The following is a 21757-nucleotide window of genomic DNA, read 5'->3' as shown; positions in this document are numbered from 1 at the left end:
TATCGCAGTCCACTTCGATTTCGATCAATCCTAGTTCTAAAATGTTAAGTAGTTGAGATTATCAACGCATGAGTCAAAACTCGGAACAGCATAATAAAATAAGCATAGGTATATGTGACGCGACGTGACAAAATCAACCTTCGAACTTAAAACAAGTTTTTGAGTTATGGGGGGTTAAAGTTTTCAGTCCAGTTCTGCTCGTTTAGTGGAAGCGCTTGCGTTCTAATTACGTTCTCCGGCTAAACTGAGCTAAACATAGTTCTTGGATAACATAACGTTTCTTGCCTGTTTTATGTGAACATCACTGGGTAAGATGGTTATTTACATTGATACAGGGGGCTCAGTCGTAATTGCGCTAATTTTTTCAATTTTTTTTCATTTTTTCATTATTTCAATTTTGAAATTGATTTGGAGGCGAAACAAAGCATTCTACAAGAAAAATATATTGAGCAAAGTTGTAGAGAATTAAATTTCCAAAAACATATAACAGGTTTATTTTTCTCCGAAATGCATTGTTTTTCCGTTATTCTCAAAAAACAAAAATTTTATGGTAATCATCATGAGGTTTTTGTTTTTTTGAAAAAAACGGAAAAACTGTGCATTTTGGAGAAAAATAAACCTGATAGGTTTTTGGAAATTCAATTCTCTACAACTTTGCTCCGTGTATTTTTCTTGTAGATGAACGCTTTGTTTCGCCTCCAGATCGATTTAAAAGTTGAAATAATGAAAAAATCTAATTCTGACTGGATTACCCTGTATATGGAGCTATGCAAATCATAGGGACTTCTGGGTGGTTTTAAATGATTTTTGAATGTCTTGAGTACCAAAAATCCGTCAAAAAGTGAAAAATAATTTTTAGGTCCGAAGGTCGATTTTTGTCTGGTCACATCACATATGATTCTATCTGATATAGGCACCTAGGTACTGATCTGATTTTTCGGCATTGATGAAATGAACATTAGTCAATAAAAATATTTTAATCCGAGTTGAACATCAAAATTTCCACAATAATTAATCCGATAATAATTATGAACAAAACTAAAACAACGTATTCCGCATTAAACCCAGTTTTAGGTTTTTTTGGGTTTTCCATACGTGGCACAAATACTTTGAAAATTCTAAAATTATCCTTATGATCGTTTACTTTATTAGAGACGTAATCGTAAAATCTCGTGCTGGCGATCCACAAATACCCATTACTATCTATATCCAAACTACTAATCCAATGACATAACAATTTACTTTGTACGACAATATGCGGAGTATACTGAAAAACCCAACTGTTTTCTCTCCACTGAGCGACTGCCTTACGATTGAGCACATCAAAATACATGTAGCCTTTCGGATCGGCGGTAAGTTGTACGCTTCGGCCATATTTTCCCAAATTTTCCACTCTGGTTGAAATATCGGTGATGTTCTCGTCAAAAACAGATACTCTGACGAAGAATAAATCATCGCTGTCAAAAATTGAGAAATACAATTTATTTCGATCAGTGTTCAAAGAAACAGAAACGAACTGCGACCATAAATTCTCTGGTATGTTATTGAAATTGAATGTTTCGTCGTCAACATTTAAATGCTCGCAGTCGAATCTTTTGAACGAATCTATATTGAAATCGTAAACAATGAAGCCAGATTGGTCATAAATAGAATCGGGGATGTAAGCGATTTGTTTATACTTGTCAATGGCCATCGAAGTGAACGTACTCCCCGGACGTGTCATTTCCGAGGGTATTATCAAAGTTCGTATGATAAAATTACTTTTCAAATCGATAATCATCAATTTAGCAGGACATACCGTACGATTATGCTCCAATTCTTCGATCATGCCATTATCTAAAACCCATAACTTTTCGTCGCTATCTATTTCGATGCTGTGAGCACTTTGCAATGCGTAACAATCGTCTATGTTTTGCATTGCCCACGATGGATACGGCTGGAGAACTGGAGAACCCATTCTGCCATCTGAGGAGTTGGTCGCTGTTGTGAGTTTGGCCAATGTAACAGGTACGCCGGATTTCCATCTGGGGATCGTAATCAGAGCGAAATCTTGCCATAGTCTGAACCCTCTGATGAAATTATTTTTCGGTACGAACGTTCGATTGGTAACCGATTCCAACTTACGGTCTTTGTCCGGCCACTCAAAGTCCAAAGTTTCCCATCTCAACACTAAACTTATATTGTAACTCACTTCTTTACCAAAATCGCAAAAGTAACACTTGAAAACGCACAAAATTATGATAAGTTTTGCCACCATTGCTTAAAGCTCATATTGATTTGTGATTTAAAACTAGCGTCGAAAACGTTCAAACGTTTAAATGAATTTTAGTAAAGCGTAGGTAGGTCTAGGTACGCAGTTCACACGTTCGTAGATTTCTTTGAGAACTTCTGGTACCTATTACAAACAAAAGATGAAAATTAGCTAGAAAAATATCAATAAAATATATTGTATAATTATGTAAAGCAACTTTTTGTCAGTGTATGTTCACGGTATGTTATGCAAATTCGACATTCAAGGATGTGTACTGAGACCTTCTCGTGTTTTCTTCTTTCTTTGTGCAAAACTACCTAACATTAGGTAACCGTGGCTTGATTTTGAGTAATTGACGGCGATTTTTCATCAGCAGTGATTATCTGTTTGTTTGAAAGCTGCATTGTGAGAATACGAAATGAAAATGTATTGTTTTAAATTTTTATTCATTTCGAAATAGGCATTGGGTATTAGAAAAAGCATTTTGCTAGATGTACATATGAGGAGCGATATTCCAAAACGCCCTATGTCCATTTAAAAAAATTAATTTTTAGTCTGGTAAATTGGTTATTTAGGCGGGTTTAAAACTTTATTTGGGTGGATTTATGATGTTAGGAGTGTAGCTATACACTTCATCCACCAGATACCGCTAAAAAAAATTCAATAAAAATGGACAAAGTGCGTTTTGGAACACTTTTTATTTTTAAAAACGCAATTCGAAAAAAAGGCACTAAGGGCGTTTTGGAATATCGCTCCTCATATGTACTTTGCGGTTAACAAGAAAGGTGCCCAAATTGGCACAACAAATTTTAAACCAAACAAAGCTACATGGAAAGAGCAAAGAGCTTACAAAAATATGTACCATAATTGTGAGATAGAAATCGCCTTCACAACAAACGCAGAATTCCGTACATTTCTGCAGATTACCGCAATTGACCTGTAACCTCGGGTGAACCATTGCAATTACAAACCGCGATTACAAAAGTGATCTCGAGGGGTAAGAAAATCTGCTCGGGTTATAAATGTAGCGCGCATTTGGGCTCGCAGTCACAGACTCGAATCATTAATTCCTAAAGTGGAACCACGCTGTTAAATTAAAAAATGATAACGAATCCAGATAACAAAGAAAAGCCAACGCTTCCATTTTAGAGGCTGACTTAGTTCAGTTGCACAGAAAAATGTTGTACTGGAAATTAAATGGAAAAAAAAAATTACTGAACTTACAATAATTTTTGGAAATTTTTCACTGATAAGGAAGTGTCGTCTAGGGAATAGATTTTAAGTAGTAACTATTTTCTTTTAAAATGATTCTTTTTTACTCTCGTTTTTCGTTCTCTGTTTCTTAATTACTAAATTGAAACAGTTGAAAAAGATACAAGAAAGAGGGTACAGTATCATCGTAATTGCCCTCGAATACGCAACAAAAGTAAATCTATCCGGCCAATGTCATTTTACTGATTATACCTACAAAGAAGCTCAGGTTTAAGGTAGTTTACACAAATATTATGGTAACGAATACCATTTATTTTTTCAAAATGGTACGAAAAAGTATATTGTATTATGCTATAAGTTTAACGAGTATATTTCGTTGTATGTATAACTCGTAAAATTGGAAAACATAATATAATATAATCACGAAATAAACCCATTTATCTTCAGTAAAGCTCGGTTATAGGGAAGAAATAAGACAATGGGAAAAAGCAATTTTTACAAATTCCGATTTTGGAATTACACTTGGTATAAGAATCGCTTCTGTCTCAAAAGTAATAATAATCTCAATAAACAGTCAGATATACGTTCCGAACAAATAAGTCATAAAAACTAACGACATCAAAGTTCGTTATATTTATGGCTGAAAAGCACATACCTATATACAAACGTAGGTAGATGTGTGACCATTTCTTTTTTGTTTCGTAGGTATGTGCTTTTCAGCCATAAATGAAACGAACTTTGATAGTGTAATTTCTAACTATTTCAAAAAATTCAGTTTTTCAAGATTAAACACGGTTAATCAGAAAACAACGCGAAATTTTATATTTTCTGTTCACAAAAGCATGGAGCGATTTGTAAATGATCCATCTCAAGCTTTAAAACGTGGTCGGCGGACATTTATAGGCTGGAAAATTTATACCACTTTTCAAAATTTGAATGGCGGTTGATGAATTGAATTTTATCTAGCTGAAAAACGAGGCTCGATTACTTGCTGAACTTAGAAAAGAAGCTTAGTGGAAAAAGTTCTTTTTAATTTTTAGCCCAATTTGCAATTTCCAAAATATTTGAGCTGCATACCGTTCTGCAAATAATATCTGCCATCTTGATCAACAGCGCGGCGTTATAAAAAACCTATCGGGACGGTAAGCTCACTGTGGCCTGCCAACTATTCAGCAGTGAAATCGCAGAATTATGCTTCATCTGCTTGATTTTCTCCAAGTGTCACTATTCTGACAGAAACGTATACTTGCTTGGTGCTTGCGTTTGCCCTTCTCCACCCAGTTGAGATCTGAAGTGAGCTTTCGATCTTACCTTACCGCCGCAAGCTAGTCACTAAGTTGGCCCTCGAGTTCTGTTTCCCGCCCAAAAGCTCTCGCAGTCTTCGTTCGTGTTGAACTACGTTCGAGCACCGATCTAGGAAGTGTGATAGGTAGCTGAATATGCAGAACACTGCAGGGACGAATTGATATTAAGAAAAATAAAAATATTTAGGCTGCATCAGAAAAATTTTGATAGACGCAGCATGAAGAACTGGAAGTTTAATTCATTATTCGCCATGCAAATTTTAAAATGTCGTAGAAATTTTCCAGCCTAGACATATCTGCCGGATATGTTTTAGGGCTAGGTATTGATCATCTACTAATCGCACCACGCTTCTGTGAACAGAAAACATTATGAAATTTCGGGTTGTTTTCTGATTGATATGTTTTTCACTTACATGTTGAATGGGAGATGATATTTCCTGGGACGACGATGAACTTGATACAAGATTTCAGTCTACTTTTTGATGTGGACTTATATAATGCGTTGAAAATATGCTGATCGCAAAAAAAAACGCATTCCAGGTGTGCTCCCAAAAATCAGTCTAAATGTGGATGAACCCTTTTATCAGGTCGGAAAGAGTGAGAACGGAAACGCCAATTTATAGGTCAATAGTTAAGTTTAAAAAATGAAATCGTTAAACTTTTTGTATAATAAATCAAAGGAACGCAGCGCGGCTCCAGCATTGAAATCGCTTTCATCTGCCTTTGATATCATTTCGCCGGAGCTCGTGTTATTCCCCCTTATCTATTTTTCAAAGAAACGAAATTCGGCAGAAAGCGATTTCTGCTCGTTATTTAACGTTTCATTGACTTATACGCCCGAGTAATAAAATTGAGTAGATTTTTACAAAGCGCGTGAGCGAACAGCAAACGCGAAATGAAGAAAAAAAAGTTTTAAAAAGGCAGGTATTTTTATTTCAAGCTATTAACGCGAGCGTTATTCTTGATTTTTTTTCTCTCTTTTCCTCTCCTGTTTACCATCCAATATGCACTATATTCTAAGGTGGTATTTTTCAGTCGTCGAACGCTTCGTGATTAATCGCGATTAAAATGTTTATACTTTTTTATTTTTTATAATTAATCGCAGTAGTGAAATGAGTTCTCTGCGACGTTAAAATCACACAACTAGGTGTTTCCCTCCATGGAATTTCATTTCATGACAATGAAGTTCTACGGACTTTTGACATAAGTCTGCTGTCTTTATGACGACGCGGCATCAAAATGTAATCGGATCAGTCGATAATAAATGACAGGCTGATGAAGGAGTATGGAGTAATGCATAAAAATCAAAATAATATACAGGGTGTCCGGAGAGTGGTGGTACTAACTTCAGATTTGCATATAACCAGGTACGAATAAAGAAAAACATAAGTTGAACAAGTTGCCTATTTTGATGATAAGGGGCAAAATACGTTTTCAAAATTCAAGCGCCAAAATCCAATTTTAACTATAGGGGTCGGTAGTACTTTGAAAAATGAACAAAATAACCTATTATGACTTTTTGCCCTATGTACTTGCAAATTGAAGGGGCTACGAATAATTTTTAATTTCAAAAAATCGTGATAATAAAAATTGATGCGGAAATAAATACATACTTCGTCAAAAAATTAACAAATTTTGTTACGATGATTTTGTCTTACTCTAAAATAACCTATTATGACTTTTTGCCCTATGTACTTGAAAATTGAAGGGGCTACGAATAATTTTTAATTTCAAAAAATCGTGATAATAAAAATTGATGCGGAAATAAATACATACTTCGTCAAAAAATAAACAAATTTTGTTACGATGATTTTGTCTTACTCTAAAATTTAAAAAGTTTCTGAAGCAGAAGCTCGACAATTTTCGATTTGCTAAAAATTTCATCAAATTTACCATTTTTGAGGTTCAAAAACTTCTTAAATTTTAGAGTATGAAAAAAAATGATCGTTACAAAAATTTTTAATTTTTTGACGAAGTATTCATTTCCGCATTCAACCATTCATTTTTTTACATCGCAATTATTCGACATTTAAAATCATTTGTAGCCCCTTCAATTTTCAAATTAGGTAAACAAGTTCTATTAATAAGTAATTTTGTTCATTTTTCAAAGTACTACCGACGCCCATGGTCATAATTGAATTTCGGCTCTTGGATTTTGAAAAAGTATTTTGCCCCTTCGATTTTGAAGATAGGTCACACCTTCACATAATCATTTTTCTTAGTTAGTCGTACCCGATTGTATCAAAGTCTGAAGTATTGACATCCGCTCACCAGACACCCTGTAAGAGTAAGATCTTATTCTCCATTAAAGTATGCAATGTTCTCATCGATAAATTATTCTAAATTCATTGCAAGCTCTATTCAGAGATTTTTATTGCTGAATAGTGAGTCATGTCCATGTGACTTGAGCCACTTTTTTTTCTATCAACAATCTCTTCCATTTATGCTTCAGAGCCCCTCTTCAGGGCTCATTGTAGGTTCTTGAGTCCCTTTTTTTGGTCATTAGTGACTTAAGGTGACTTTTCACTACTTCAGGGCCATTAAAGTCACTTTCAAAATTCTTTTTCTTGATATTTATTAACAATCCCTGTGCCATCGTTGTCATGAGTGGCAAGTTGCAGCTTATCGAGTATTTATCAATTCGGTTTTCTTCGCGGTTTTTTCGCGTTTGCCGTGCGATTGTCGTTTGAATTCGTACTTTGTTTTTGTCGTATAGTTGTCGTAACGTGAATGTTTTTCGATCCGATATTGTCGTTCGTGGTTTTTTGCGAGTTCGTAGGTTTCGAATTGATTTTGTCGTGATTATTGTAGTAGCCCGAACGCGAATAAGTATAAGTATAATTCGATTCGATATTTATCGTTGCTGTGATCGTTTCGCGTGTGCAACTTTAGGATCCACCAGCGCCGAATTATACCTACCTAGTACCTACCTACCTACGGTTATCTGGGACCATGGAATGATGGACAGTTCAGCAATCTACTATCGGTGAGTTTTTACAATATTTTTTCAATTATTGCGTAGATTTGATAATTTTATTTATGGAGAAACCCTGAAGTTTCAGTCAAATATTAACTAAATCAGCTGCCTACCTCAATTTTTATTGATTTTTGCCATACCATAGGTTTTTTAAGTAAGTACAATGTGTACTTATCCAAACCAAAAATCTTCCAAAAATATTACTTATGCCTCGCTTGGCTCGATAAGAAATATGGTTCCTTTCCTTTTTTAATGGTAATTTGCAATAAATTTATTTTGCATTTAAAAAAATGTAGGTAGGCTATAAAATATTATTGAAATGAAAATTATTCAAATTTATCAATATATACTCGTATTATTAAAACTTAATAAGTTATGAATAAAACATACATAAGATTGAATAAAAATGATCATTATTTCAATCAATATATCAATGACTGCAAAGTACGTCGTCTATGATGATACCATTGAACAGGGTCGAGAAAGGTAACGATTTTTTAGGGATCAAGAATTTTGGCAAAGGTTGTATCCTACGAGAGAATTGCTGACAATATATTTCTCCGTTCATGGTAACAATGGCAAATAATAAATATTTGAATTACTGTTGAAAAAGAAAGGCGGCTTATAAAGTATATAAACATTAATTATAATTAAATTATTCATCAAATTAATAATTGACTAGTAAAATTTGACTTTTTCTCCTTCCTATGATAAGTCATGAAGTGTATGCGAAACGCAGAATGTTGGAAAATTGTGTCTGAATCGAATGCAACAGTAGAAATGGCCACGAATACGTTTCATTCAAATTTCCATTTTTTTCTGTTGCCAAAATTTACCTATATTTTTTGAATAATTTTGTACTATCATCAGAATAAAAAAATCTTTGCTTAGAAAAATAGGGAGGAAAATGAGAGGGGTTTTGCGATAAGGGCCCTTGTGGTGATATTTCGATTTTTTCAGGAGAGAGAAAACATCGAATCGCTTCGATTTTTTCGATTGTTTTTTTTTTGACTTTCGGGTGCAGTGTTGTCTTGCGCATAGGTTGGAGGGGAAATTTTGACGAAATTCGTTCATCATCGCCTGATATCCGTGATTTAGAAAAGGGACCTTGTGGTGAACAGTCGAATTTACACAACGTTACAGACTACCCCGCAAAAAAATACCGAGAAATTCGGATTCCCCATGAAATTTTACATAGGTAACAACAATAAAATAATTTTTCCATCGACCTTTTTTTATTTTTTTTTTTTTAAATCAAAAACAAACAAAAACTTTGTTTTTCAATTTCCCAAAAATGTGAGTTTTTGAGTATTCATGTTCAAGTAATTTTTAAAACGAGAAGTTGATGAGATAGGCGAAATCTGATTGCACCATTCGATTTCTCGTGAAAAAGTAAGTCGGAATCACCAATAAAAAAAAAAACATCGAATCACCACAAGGACCCATATCGCGAAACGCTTCTCAAATGATGAAAATTTGATTCAAATGTGGCAAGATGATAGAAATACATACAAAAATATTTCTCCTAATTACTGGAATAAAAACAACTTTTCCTCTGCCTTTACACGCGCACCCACGTAACACTGGCTTGAGAATCCGAAGTTATCTTTTTCCCTCTCGTCTCATCTGTTTCGGTGATGCGTTGGAAATAAAAATATTTGAAAAGGTGACTTGCTAAACACTTGACTCGGATAACCCCCGAAGTACCTACTACCGACTGTTTTTCTTCGTATACTATACGCGCATCTAGAGCGGCGGTCGTTGCTGCCGATACCGCATCATCGTGCCACAGCCCGCGCCCTCGGAGCTTCTCTTTTTCTCTGTGTATCTATCTCTCGTCAGCCCAGCGTGTAATTAGGTCTTTTATTCGACCTTAAAGAAAACGTATCTTATGGTGTTTAGACCTTTCCAAACTGTTATTAAGAGCCCTGATGAACCTTAACTACATGATTGAGTACGTTTTGTGCTTACGTGACTCGTTAAGGAACCTATTTCTTTAAAATGAGGCCTTTTCATCGAATCCTCCTCTGGCCCGCCTGTCTGCAGACGTGTACCTTTCACACTCGATGATATTCTCTCATTGCGAACAACGACGCGCAGACACAGAAATAAGAGGGTTAAAACAAATATCTCTCCGCAACGATCGTTTCCTTCTTCGCCCAAGCCGAGCCTTTTATATTTATTTCTTTCCTCGTCTGTCTCATTTTTTCTTCTCACGCACCTTGGCTGCGTAACCAGCATTCAATTCATAAGTATAATACTACGTGTTGGTATACTATATGCTCTAGCACACTCACATACCTACTCATCATCCTTTGTAGTATGGTATGTTTTTCATTTAGACTTGTCAGTAGAAATAATAATTGAGTTTAATCCGTGAATCGCGCCGCGTTCGAAGCGAATTTACGTATTTGTAGGTATTTTTGTGCTTGATGATTTAGAGCTGAAGTATATGTATTCTTGAATGGTATAAAAGTACGAGAATTCTCGTTGATTAAACACTAGAAATCAGGAAATTAAAAGAATTACTTACTTGTAATTTGTTATCGTCCTGCATGGTTCTCATAAATTTTTCATGCGAGCAGAAATCAACTCCTTCGAATGCCGAATTAGACAAACATACATACTTGTATGCAGGATGAATTGCCCGTGTTTCGGTGGCAGATGCATGAGGAAGATGATGACAGGGAGCTTACCTAACATAAACTCGTGTCAAAGGCAGAATACTTATCGCCACATAAAAATGACCTCCGGTGGAAATATGCATTATAATTATGTAATTTCCAACATGCGGAGTTTCATTTACAAATTCAGGGGGGAAAACGCGTATGAAACGAAATCAGACGCCGAGGGCCTCCATCTAGTACTGCTCTGCTGATCCGTACAGATTTCCAGACTCCGGAATACATCTAACGGATCATCGTCATATCTCAGATATCAAAGCAATCAAAAAGACGCCGCTGTTCACAGATAAAGAAAAAGAATAGGGATAGGTATCCGTGAAGTATACAAATCAAATTCAATGTAAATACGTAGGAGAACATACAAACGGATAAACGTGAGTGGCAGTCGTCGCCTTAGAAGAAAAAGAAAAAACGACATCAAAATAATTACATTCTTGCAGGTTCGCGGCAACACTAAATTGCTTAATCATGATACTAGGTAAAAACAGAGAAAATCTTTTCTTTTTTTTTTGGAAGTTTGAGGAAACTTATGAAAAAATGGTGGCTGAATGAGGTCGACAAGACGTTGGAAGATTTTCATACTTTTAGAGTCAATGTGTATCTTCCCTGGCAAAAGCTCGAAGTTTGAAACATTTGAATTGTTTCGAAGTTGAAAATAAAATTGGTTCAATTTCAAATTTTGAGCTTTTGTCAGGGAGGTTTGGCATTGATCTGAAAATTTGAAATTTTCCCTACGTCTTGTTGACATTATTTTGGCCATCATTTTTTTCTAGGTTTCCAAATTGAAAAGAAATGATCAACCCGCCATAGTATCGATTCATTTTTCATTTTGAAAATGTCTTCTATTCGATTTTGATATTTTATTGGGCACATCCTGATCAGCAAACTATGCAAATAAAAATTACGAGTTTTGAAAATAATTTTCCGAAAAGGAAAAAGATTATCACACATATCTATGTCGAGTATGTAACTGATGAATTCGGTGTGACGATGGCGGCTTTTTTCTAAGAGTTTTCTCAGATTGGATGGCATAATTTTACACTAAGTATGGTATTCGGTTCGGCTACTCTTTTCTCTGTGCACCTACAATTCGCTGTTTCAACCTGTCTTCCTTCCCATGATATGATCGATAATCGTCAACAAAAATGATTAAATCGCGATTAAAATTCTTCGCATCTTTTGTAATGAAATACCTATTATTTGAGATTGCCAATCTTATCCTCTATATTGGTGTAAGACGACATAGTCGTTAACCTGTGCAAAAAAAAACACAAACAAAATTTCACTGTTATGTGGAAGTCATTCGGGTTCCAATGATACCTCAAAGGATACCGACCGCAGTAGCGTTTTATAACCTTCGAACTGTTTGAAAAATTCGAGTTGTAAAACCTTTTGTGTGAAATCGATTTTTTAAATAAGTACATACATATGTACATAAGTTGATGATATAATTTCATATGAACATTTATTACCTATTAAGTCACCACCACGAAGCGGGCTCGGTCGGCTTAATTTAAAGGTGCTACGTGTACATTTACGGTTAATTATGGCCTATTTATGCGTACGCTTTTGGTCATCTTGTGTGTTGTAGTAACTGTAAATCTTTAATACTTATGTGTTGGGTACGGATGCGTAGTCATCAAAGTGCTAAAAACCAGAGACTGATTCTTCATTTGAAATGAAATCAGTGAAATCAATTAAAAAGTCACAACTACAGTTTCGTTAACACTTGAAAAAATTTACTAGAGCTAGGTGGGTATTGGATAATTATCAACTTTTCAAAAAAAAAAAAAAATCGCATACCGAGTTGATTAAATTTCTTGAAAGAAATATTAAGGTAGCCCTGCCTTTGAAAATTAAATACCTACTGATTTCATTCGCATCGAATCGTTTAATAAAACGTTTTGTTCTCGAGTCTTATTGCATCTAGATAAAGAGGCTTACATACGTTTTAGGAAGCTTTAACGTAAGAGAGTAGGTACTTCACCCACGATTCGTTTACTACATAATTATAATAATAAATAAATAATAAATGACTAAAAGTAATTACAATTCGAATAGAGCAAAGGCAACCAGCGTGATACACAGAAAGCAAATTAGGGCGATATCCGTTGTCAGGAAGTTGGCAATTTGTTCATTTGTTGGCATACCGAAGTGCTTGCAATACAACCCCACTTCACCACCCATTTCCCTTATTCAACCACCCTGATAATACACACAAGAGAAAAAAGTGCAACGTTGAACCATTTGCAAAATACTCGATGCACACAAAACTTTCATCTATACGCATACACGTAAAGTTGTTCCTTTCAAGTTGGTACTTATTTTTGTCGGAATTTAAAACGATAGTCCGAAAAGATAGCGGAGTCAATTTACCAGCCGATATACTTCACATACGTATACTGCACCCTGTACCATAATATATCAACGATATAACATCAGCGAACTCGACCTTTTACTTAGCTTTTTAATCCACCCTCACTCTTGCCACAGAATCCATTAGATTAAAAGATCAACCCAATCCAGAATGCGGAATAAACGATGCTAATCATACACTCGAACCTTTTTCCAAATACGTAACTGTCACAAACCGATATTAACGCGGTACGCGGCGCAGCTCGTCGTCAATTTTCAGAATATCTCCTTGGCAATTTTCGAGTACCAATTGGCCGCAAAATTAAACCGATAAACGATGATACTACACTAATCTAGTTTATCGAGATAATTTGCCTTGCCTCGCCAGCGCCATCCATCGCCGTCGTCGACGACGCAGCATCAAATACGCTCGTGGAATAATCGCGTGCAATTATCCTAGCCTAGGCTGACCCAGCGACGTCGACGTCTCAGTCGCCATTCTTTTCAAGTACCCAGTTTTTCGTTTTGCTTCACGTTTTCGATATTATACGACACGATGATGGAATTTTTCGCGAGTCATTTACGCCATACCCACCCGCATCTATATTCTTCGAGTCGTCACGTCACGTCGTGTCTCCGGTTCCTCTCGAGGAGAAAAAAAGCGTGAAATTGACGCTCTGCTAAAATACATGGTACAAATACGCCTTTCATACATCATTCAAAACATACAATCATTTGCGTTCAATTAATAAATTCTCTTGTAATCTACTCGAACACACAGATTAGAACGCTCCTCTGTACAACTCTTCTTACGATCTAAGGTAAGCTTATTGCTCGCCTTTAAGATGGTCTGATGTAGCAACGCATACGTACGCATTAGGGTTGTCCACATTCGCACACCAACATTTTTTTTGTTGAATATTCACTGTCTCATCCGCTTATTTTTTTCCGTCAAGTGTAGGTAATTTACATTAAAAGTTTGAGCCAAATCCGTGAAGATTAACCCTATGTTAATTTTCATAAAGACATTGTGGGGCCTAAAGGCACGGGTTAATCTTCGCGGATTTTGCTGAAATTTTGTTTGTGAACTACCTACCTACACTTAAAGGAAAATATTGAGCTAGTAACACAGTAAATATTCAACAAAAAAAAATTTGGTGTGTAAATGTGAACAATCCTATTAATGAGTAATAATCTGCATTGCGCAGATGCAGCAGAAAGGGTCTGTTTAGGTGTCCTTATTAAATGAGATAGCATTTTGTGAAAAAAAACATGGACATGTGATGTTTAGTTGACTCGAAATTACGTGAAATATCTATCATTGAACAATGCACATACTGATCATCTTTCATCATATTCGACACTGTAGGGATAAATTGTATAAAGATTTGTCTAAATTTCACGCTGACTTGAGTACACTCGTAGATATACAATATACTGATCGGTTGACGAATAATTCTTTCAAATCGATCTTTACTTCTAACAAATATGTGAATAAAGCTGTCATTAACAAGTCGTCCGATTTGTCTACAGTATTGATGGTAGACAATATACTTACATAATTTCATTCAAACCATCAGAAATCGTACTTCTATCGAATGCCTTCAGTACTGACTTGAACATATTTTTGTCTTGTAAACCTTTAACAAAAATATTCTCAGTTTTAAATATTAACATCTGCAATACCTACTTAAACTAGAGCACGCTTATTATTAATAAAAAATTGTATTTTAATAACTTATGAGGCCTTTTCAAAACGTGAATACCATTCAAAATATTGATTCTGGATTTTGATGAAAATTTGTAAACATGTTTGTCGCAAGTAGAAGACTACCCAGAAAAATGTTGAGCCCCCCCGTTGTACAGGAGATTGAACGAGAAGTCCTAGAAAAGTCAGTTGTCAGTTTTGACAAAATGTGGTTTTTTGCCACTTGAGGCCAGTGTTACCTGTGCAGTATCTGGGTAAACCTCCTCCCCCAAAAAGGGCGTGATTTGAGTTTTTAAAATCTTCCTAACGGCTGACCCATTGAATTTGAAATTTTGATACCACTCTATTCCTCTTCTCAAACGAATTAGAAATTAACGGATTGCGAAAGTTATCAATTATTTCTCGACAATCAATTGTTACTGTTCTATCATTGAAAATTCAATTTTTGAAAAATTAATGCTATTTGTAGATTTAATCTCAGTAGGTTGAAATATTCAAATCAACATCTTTTTTGCGATAATTTTATTCAACTGATTTGAAATTCATTTTTTATAGTGAGGATTTGAAAAAAAATCCAAGCAAAAAAGTGAATTTATTAGACAATTAGATCGAAATGATCGTAAAATACATATGACGTGATCGGCGTATTTCAACTTGCTGAGCATAAATCTAGTCTTGAGTAGTTTTTCGAAAGGGAAATTTTTAAAAGTTGAAAAAGTTCTAAGATATAATGTGTAATAATTAATGAAAAATCGCGATTTTTGCAATTCACCAATTTTCAAGTCGTTTGTGGAAAACAACTAAAACTGGTATCGAGTTCGAATAGTTGCAATTTTAAGGAGTAACGTTGACATTTGTCTTCGATATTTAACTCTTGTGAGGTTTTTTATCCAGAATTTTCAGTGACTATTGCCAACGTGAATTCGTCATTCGAGTTCGTTCTGCAAATAAAATTAAATTCAGATTACATTTTTTTGTTCAAAGTGACCGCGTACTTTGAGAATCTGAAACTCAATCCCTTGTTTGGCTGGTAGGCTCGACGTCTCTTATTTAAAGTGAACTTTCATGCCAGTTTTCGTACAAATTCTGGGTTATGTTGTTTTTCATCCCATCTTAGTTGGGCAACTGGGCACATCTTTCTGTATTCGTTGAATTTGAAAAGTTCCTCGCATTCTATATTGCCTGTAGATATCAAGGCGTAAATCGAAAATAGATCTGGGCAGATGTTGTACTCAACTTGACTTACAGATACGAAGTACATATTATAATCCTACATAATGAAATACGAAAAGCGACACCATGGTAATCTAAAATACGTATGTGTCAAAGATCCTCAAAATAGAATATTCAACGAACAGATGATACCAAGAAATATATGAGTGAAATATTTAACATCTAATTTCATTATTACCTTTAGTTATTCTTACATTAATTTTCTCCTGTTTTGGCCTCTCAAGTTGAGAATGACCTTTATTAAGTCTTTCCTTGTCTCTAAGGATCCTGCGTCATCCTTGAGAGATTGTTCTTACCAATAATCGAACAGTTTTTTTCCATTTCTACTGCCTGTGGAGTGCCTTCAAATATTTAATGGTGTTCATTTTCTTGCTGTCTAGAAAGCTTGAGACAGTTTTGCACCAACCTTTTTCCAGCTATTATGCAGACCGAAAAATGAGAACTCGCAATTGATAATTGAAATAGTTATCGAAAATTACGCAAATAATTCGTTGATAATAATTGCGATAAATTATTTGTTCTTCTCGAATAGCATATTTTTTCAAAAATTGTGATCCAATTTACCATGCTGTTAATTTGATCGCCTTAGATTGTGTGGAAATGAAATCGCCAAACTTGACTAATAACTTACTTTCCGTTCATATTTTTCCAGCCGCCCTCAAGCTCATTTTAATTCTTATTAGGTACATAATGATTCAAGGTTGTTGTCCGCTATTTTTCTCTTCTCGCTTTTTTTGAGTATATTTCAAGGACCTTTTAGCAAAATGTTCATTGTTCAAAATTAAAAATATATTTAATTTCAAATTTCGATTCCTCGTCCTTAAGGAGATCATCGATCAGTGGTCTCGAAAATTAACAACATCGCATGAGATACGCTGATAGAATAGTCGTTGATGAATCAATGTTACCGACTATCGCACTACTTAGTATGGGGTTTTTCTTTTGAAAAAATCAGTCGCTAGTGCGTAAATTCGAAAGTCCAAAAATGAAAAACTCGATCATAGATTCATCATTATGGAAGCTATTTCGCATTCAACCTTCACAAGTGTCGGTATCTCTAGAGAAACTACAAAACACCTACCTACATAAATTGAATTTCGCAAAACTGCGAAAGAAAAAACAAGGGATAAAGAATTTTTGAAAAAAAAAAAAAAAAATACTTCGCAATCTTTATCGGAAAGCAAATTAATCAAAAGTAGAGATGAATAATTAGCATTAAGAAAGTTTCTTAAACGAACTTTCGATAATATTTATAATGGAAAAATAGGCTCTCGCGTAGAATATTCCGAAATAATGACATCTTAACAAACTTTTTAATTATATCTACATAAACAAAACTTTTTAAGTATCCATTTTAAGAATTAAAGTTGAGAAGTTCGTATTTCGCGCGTTTGATGTTGATATAAAGAAGAAGATCTTTCAGTCTTGTTTGCTGTTATTTTTCTGTTCTTTTTTTTCCCAATTTCATTTTACAATTACATACCGATATGTTTGAACAAGCGCCGGGAGTTGAGTAGAAAATATTTTCAAAATAATTTTACTGATTGCTGAATTATAATTTTTATTGCTATTTTTATCAGAAAATCGACTCGAGGTAAAGAAACCAGCTATGTCCATTTTCTAGAAAAATTGCCAATATCGTGTAATCAGTAATAGATGAAAAATTTCAGCACCCATTTCGTAAAGTTGAAAATTTGGTGAAATACTATATCATCAAAATAAATCTTGTCTTGTTGCCAATAGTCACGAGGCAGACGTCTAACAGGTAGCCCAAGTTTCGTGTATTATGAATTATGTAGGTACTCGTACGATAAGTAAAAATTACATCAAAGCTACTAGACCTTTTTAATCGAAGTACAAGTTTCACGTGTTTTTTTATAGGGTTCATATTCTAATACTTTCATTTGCTTTGAATTTGTTTCAAGTCTCTCCTTTTTTTTCCTCCCTTCAATTCACTGAAAAGGAAAAAAAAAAATCCCCGATGCATCACTACACTTGCTTTGTTTCAACGATTGTTTTTCTTCGATGATATTTTCAGCGACTTTTGAACGATTTTGGTGATTCGATGTGTTTCCCCCTCCCATTCGCGTTGCCACTGTTTCAATATTAAGTTATCTAGTATACCAAAAGTGGCCGTACTAGTGTTGAATGGTCGAGGAAATTTGAAAATTTTGTTCTGAAATTTCTTGACTTCACGTATCCTTCTCATCGTCTCATGGTAATGTGTTCATCTTTATTATCGATCGAAGCGATTAGACGAACGAACTTGCTAGTTGCATTTTTCTCTAGTTTTCACGTAAAATCATAGTCGAGCACATACTCGTACTAGCTCTATTCGAGATAAGAATCTTGTTATCACCAAAACTCTTTTGTTAGTCGAAGCGATAAAATGACCGAGCCGTTGGGTTGATTTTTCGTATTTCCTTCACTTCGTTTCAATCAAGTCTCGAGTTGACTCTTATGTGTGATACGAGCAAGTTACGTTTGCGATTTTCGTGATTTTGAGTGATCGGTTTGATTTTCTCGAGTTTTGGGTTCGTTTAATTCGCGACTTATTCGAATAAAAAAAGGTCGAAGGATGTGGCGTTTTCCGAATTACGAGTATATCGATCAATGCACGCGGTCCTGGTAAGGAATTCGTTTATTATGCGTATGCTGTGTTTATGCTTGTATGTATTCTGCGAATTCGAGAGTCGCACATTTTGAGAAAATTTTATATTCGTAAAATTGCGAATTTTTTCTTCGAATTTGTTACGAAATGTATGTTAAAGAATGTACTCATACTCTCAGCATCAAACGTCATCTTTACTATCTAACTGCTTAAGTTAGTTGTGATAAATTACATCGTTATGAGAAATCATCCAGATTATAACGATGTGCTTAGAAATAATTATACGTAAAACACTCTGGAAAATTGCTTGAAAAGTGTACTTTTATATTGCAAACTGAAAATTATTATTCTACAACTACAATCGCTCAATGGCATAGGAGATGAGATTTCGTCGCTTTGTAAGTAGCGCATGCTGAAGATGAGCTCATTGCCGAGAACTCGACGATAATTTTGACTAGTTAGTTCCAATTGGCTACGACTTTTTATAAATGGATTTCCTAAAGAGAACTTTAGTGGCTGCTTGTTTTTTCAGTATAGGGTCTTATGGACGTGGATTTAACCCTTTGGAGGTTCTCTAGGTTGTAGGGTTAGGAAATTGAATTGCTTTGATGAGTTGAAGTATAAGAAAGAAATGACAACGCGAATGACGGAGTTATGGAAAATAAGAAGCGGTAGTTCTTTACTCGTAGGTATATGAAGAGTAAAAATACATATTGGAAAAAAGTGGCGACACAAATTTAAAGTTTTCGTCATTACACATCATATAAATTTCGATATTTCCAATTTTTATATTTTCTCTTCACTTTGATCAGTATCGTCAAGTTGTGATTTTTTCCAACTGTTGAACTCCGCTATACCGGCACCGGTTGCGAACAACTGTCATGTTGGAAGTTGCCTTAGTAAATCGTTCGTTGTAATGTGGCTATTTAAAAGATGAGCGAAAAAAAAATACCTATACCTATTGGTATTTTTTTTTTACATAAATATTACAACCAGGAGAACGCTTTGAATTGCAGTAATATTTTCACGTTTGGTGAACACCGCGATACAATCGATGGTTATCGCTAATTCGAAATCGAAGTGGAATTTTTTTTCTCGCTCGAGTAAAAAAAAAGAAGCGTGATTGAAAGATTCATCAGAGATCATCTCTTGATGAGAGCGATTAGTATCTATTGAAATCAAAAATGTATTAATTTGGATTTTTTCAACTCAATATGGATTTGTGGTTAAAATAGCAATTAAAATGCCGTCGGCGCAGTTATTATGTTATTAATCAACAGCGACGCACTTGTAGCAGCTCATACAACTTCGCCATGCTGTGTTTTTGGCAATCTGTTCAAAAGCCAGGTGATTTTGTCGTCATTGCATAGTTCTTGAACTAAAAAGCGTACTCGATCGCAGTATTATTCGGGCTTCTTAAATTCAGTTATTACAAAAACTTTCTTGCAATCAGCGAATATTATGAGTGCGAACTACGCCTTTTATTATAAATTGTCATCTTTTAGGTATTTGTATTTATGCGACTTCATAAGCGTGGTTTTTTTCTTCTCTCGAGTTAACACTTTTTGCCAGGAATTACAGAATCGTCCAACTGAGCACAAATTAAACGCACTAATCATGGGGAAAATATTGGGCTGGTGAATCGTTTGAGATGATTTTTTAGCCCTGGAAAGGTTTGCCAGTAGATAGTTAGTTACGTTACGAATACGTAGAATGGCCTTATCATTGAACTGAGGCAATGTCTTTATTTGGCGTAGTTCCGCAGCAGAATTAGAATCATCTCAAACGATTCACCAGTCCAATATTTTCCACATGATGGGCGCGTTTAATTTGTGCTCAGTTGGACGATTCTGTAATCCCTGGCAAAAAGTGTTAACTTGAGAGAAGAAAAAAACCACGCTTAAGAAGTCGCATAAATATACAAATATCTAAAAGATGATAATTTATAATGAAATTATTATCGCCGACTAAACACCGCGTCTAGCATGTACAACTTATTGCGGGATATTCGATGCGGGTATCATTATTTATATTCGAACACCCATTAAATGTCAAATGCGAAAATATTATTGCGTCAACGTGGACGCGATGGCTTTATACACCTCGTACACGGCGACCATATGTGCAACGATCCCGCAAATCTCGTAAGATCGAAGGTAGTCGAGTTTTTTTCTCCCTTATTTTATTAACAATTTTCACTTTTTTTTTGCTCTGAAATATGTCCGACGAGACGTTTCAATGCATTAAAATCAGATACACAACTTCGTAGGTGGAGAATTTTTTTTACGAGATTATTTGGAAAAATTTCTTCGCGTTGACCAGGTGTAATAAAAAATAAAATTGAACCTCTGCTGTGGATAACTAAGTGGTTTGTACTTGGGTGACATACCCATTTGTCGTGTTAACTGAAATGAAAATCCGGCGTGTTATGTAAATTATTCGCCACCTTTTTTAGATGCTCATTAGCGAGCAATAGAAGTAGAATCTTAAGCTTTCATGTTTTCAATGTGAGCATTACACGCGTAGTTTTTTCTATGGGATATGACCATTTTGGTGTATGTGTATCAACCCTACTATAATATTTCCTATTGAATGATGAAAGCCGCGAGTACTTGTCTTTGATAGGGAAATATTTTCGAGAGTTGGTGTTTTTGAAAATACTTTTCTCGAATTATTTTATCATCAAATCAGAAGCTTCACATTATGTATCTTATTTATGTGGGCTTAATATGAATGCAAGATACATATTGGATAAACAAAATCATTCAGATTTCTGAAAATTTGAGAAACTCTTTTTCGAAAAATTTGTGTCCAGTTTCGGGGTTACTTTTCAGCATCTGATCTTTCGTGTCAGAATCAATCGGCTGCATCGAATCAATAGAAGATTTCAATGACGCAAGTTTGGATCGTAGGTCTTCAATCAAGCGATCTCGTGCATGTAGATTCGCCTGTAGTTCAGCATTGCGATCGAGGGTACGTTGAATTTCATTATTCAACCGATTATTTTGCTCGTACGTGCTGTTCATCTCTTGATTAAGAGTCAATGTAGGGGGAGATTATGCACCGTGTGATGAGTTAAGCATATGAACCCCATTGGAGAAGGTTATTCACGTCAGTCTCCGATGGGAATTAATTTAGACCTATTCCTGGGTTCTAATCAGGGGAATAATTAATTACGTATAAATCTCACCTTCCACTACCAGGACCCCCTCGGACCAGAGAGTTCCACCTAGGGGTCCAGCCCTAAATACGAGACTGGGTATGAGTTAGATTAAATAGCCAATACTTCGTAAATGAATTTACTCACTATTACCTATGATCTAAGTGAGGGACCCAGCCCAGGTATTATCATTTTACGAATTTAGAAATGTGTAGGATCGTATGTATATACAGAAATAAAAACACAAATGAACTTCAAGACT

General features: G+C 35.1%; 2 protein-coding genes across 3 annotated transcripts in view; one reads left to right on the top strand and one right to left on the bottom strand.

Annotated features, from left to right (window-relative positions):
- LOC135833142 (seipin-like) overlaps window positions 1-21757 on the top strand; it is a 213346-nt gene that overhangs the window by 6265 nt on the left and 185324 nt on the right. The window lies entirely within an intron of this gene.
- LOC135833134 (major royal jelly protein 1-like) lies at window positions 875-2377 on the bottom strand. The gene has a single exon (XM_065346782.1). It carries the CDS (start codon window positions 2255-2257, stop codon window positions 977-979), a length of 1281 nt encoding a protein of 426 aa, XP_065202854.1. The 5' UTR covers window positions 2258-2377; the 3' UTR covers window positions 875-976.

This window comes from Planococcus citri, chromosome 1 (genome assembly GCF_950023065.1).
Source record: "Planococcus citri chromosome 1, ihPlaCitr1.1, whole genome shotgun sequence".
Taxonomy (NCBI): Eukaryota; Metazoa; Arthropoda; class Insecta; order Hemiptera; family Pseudococcidae; genus Planococcus; species Planococcus citri.
Note: the sequence above shows the minus strand (reverse complement) of the source record. Positions and strands in the feature narration are given on the sequence as shown.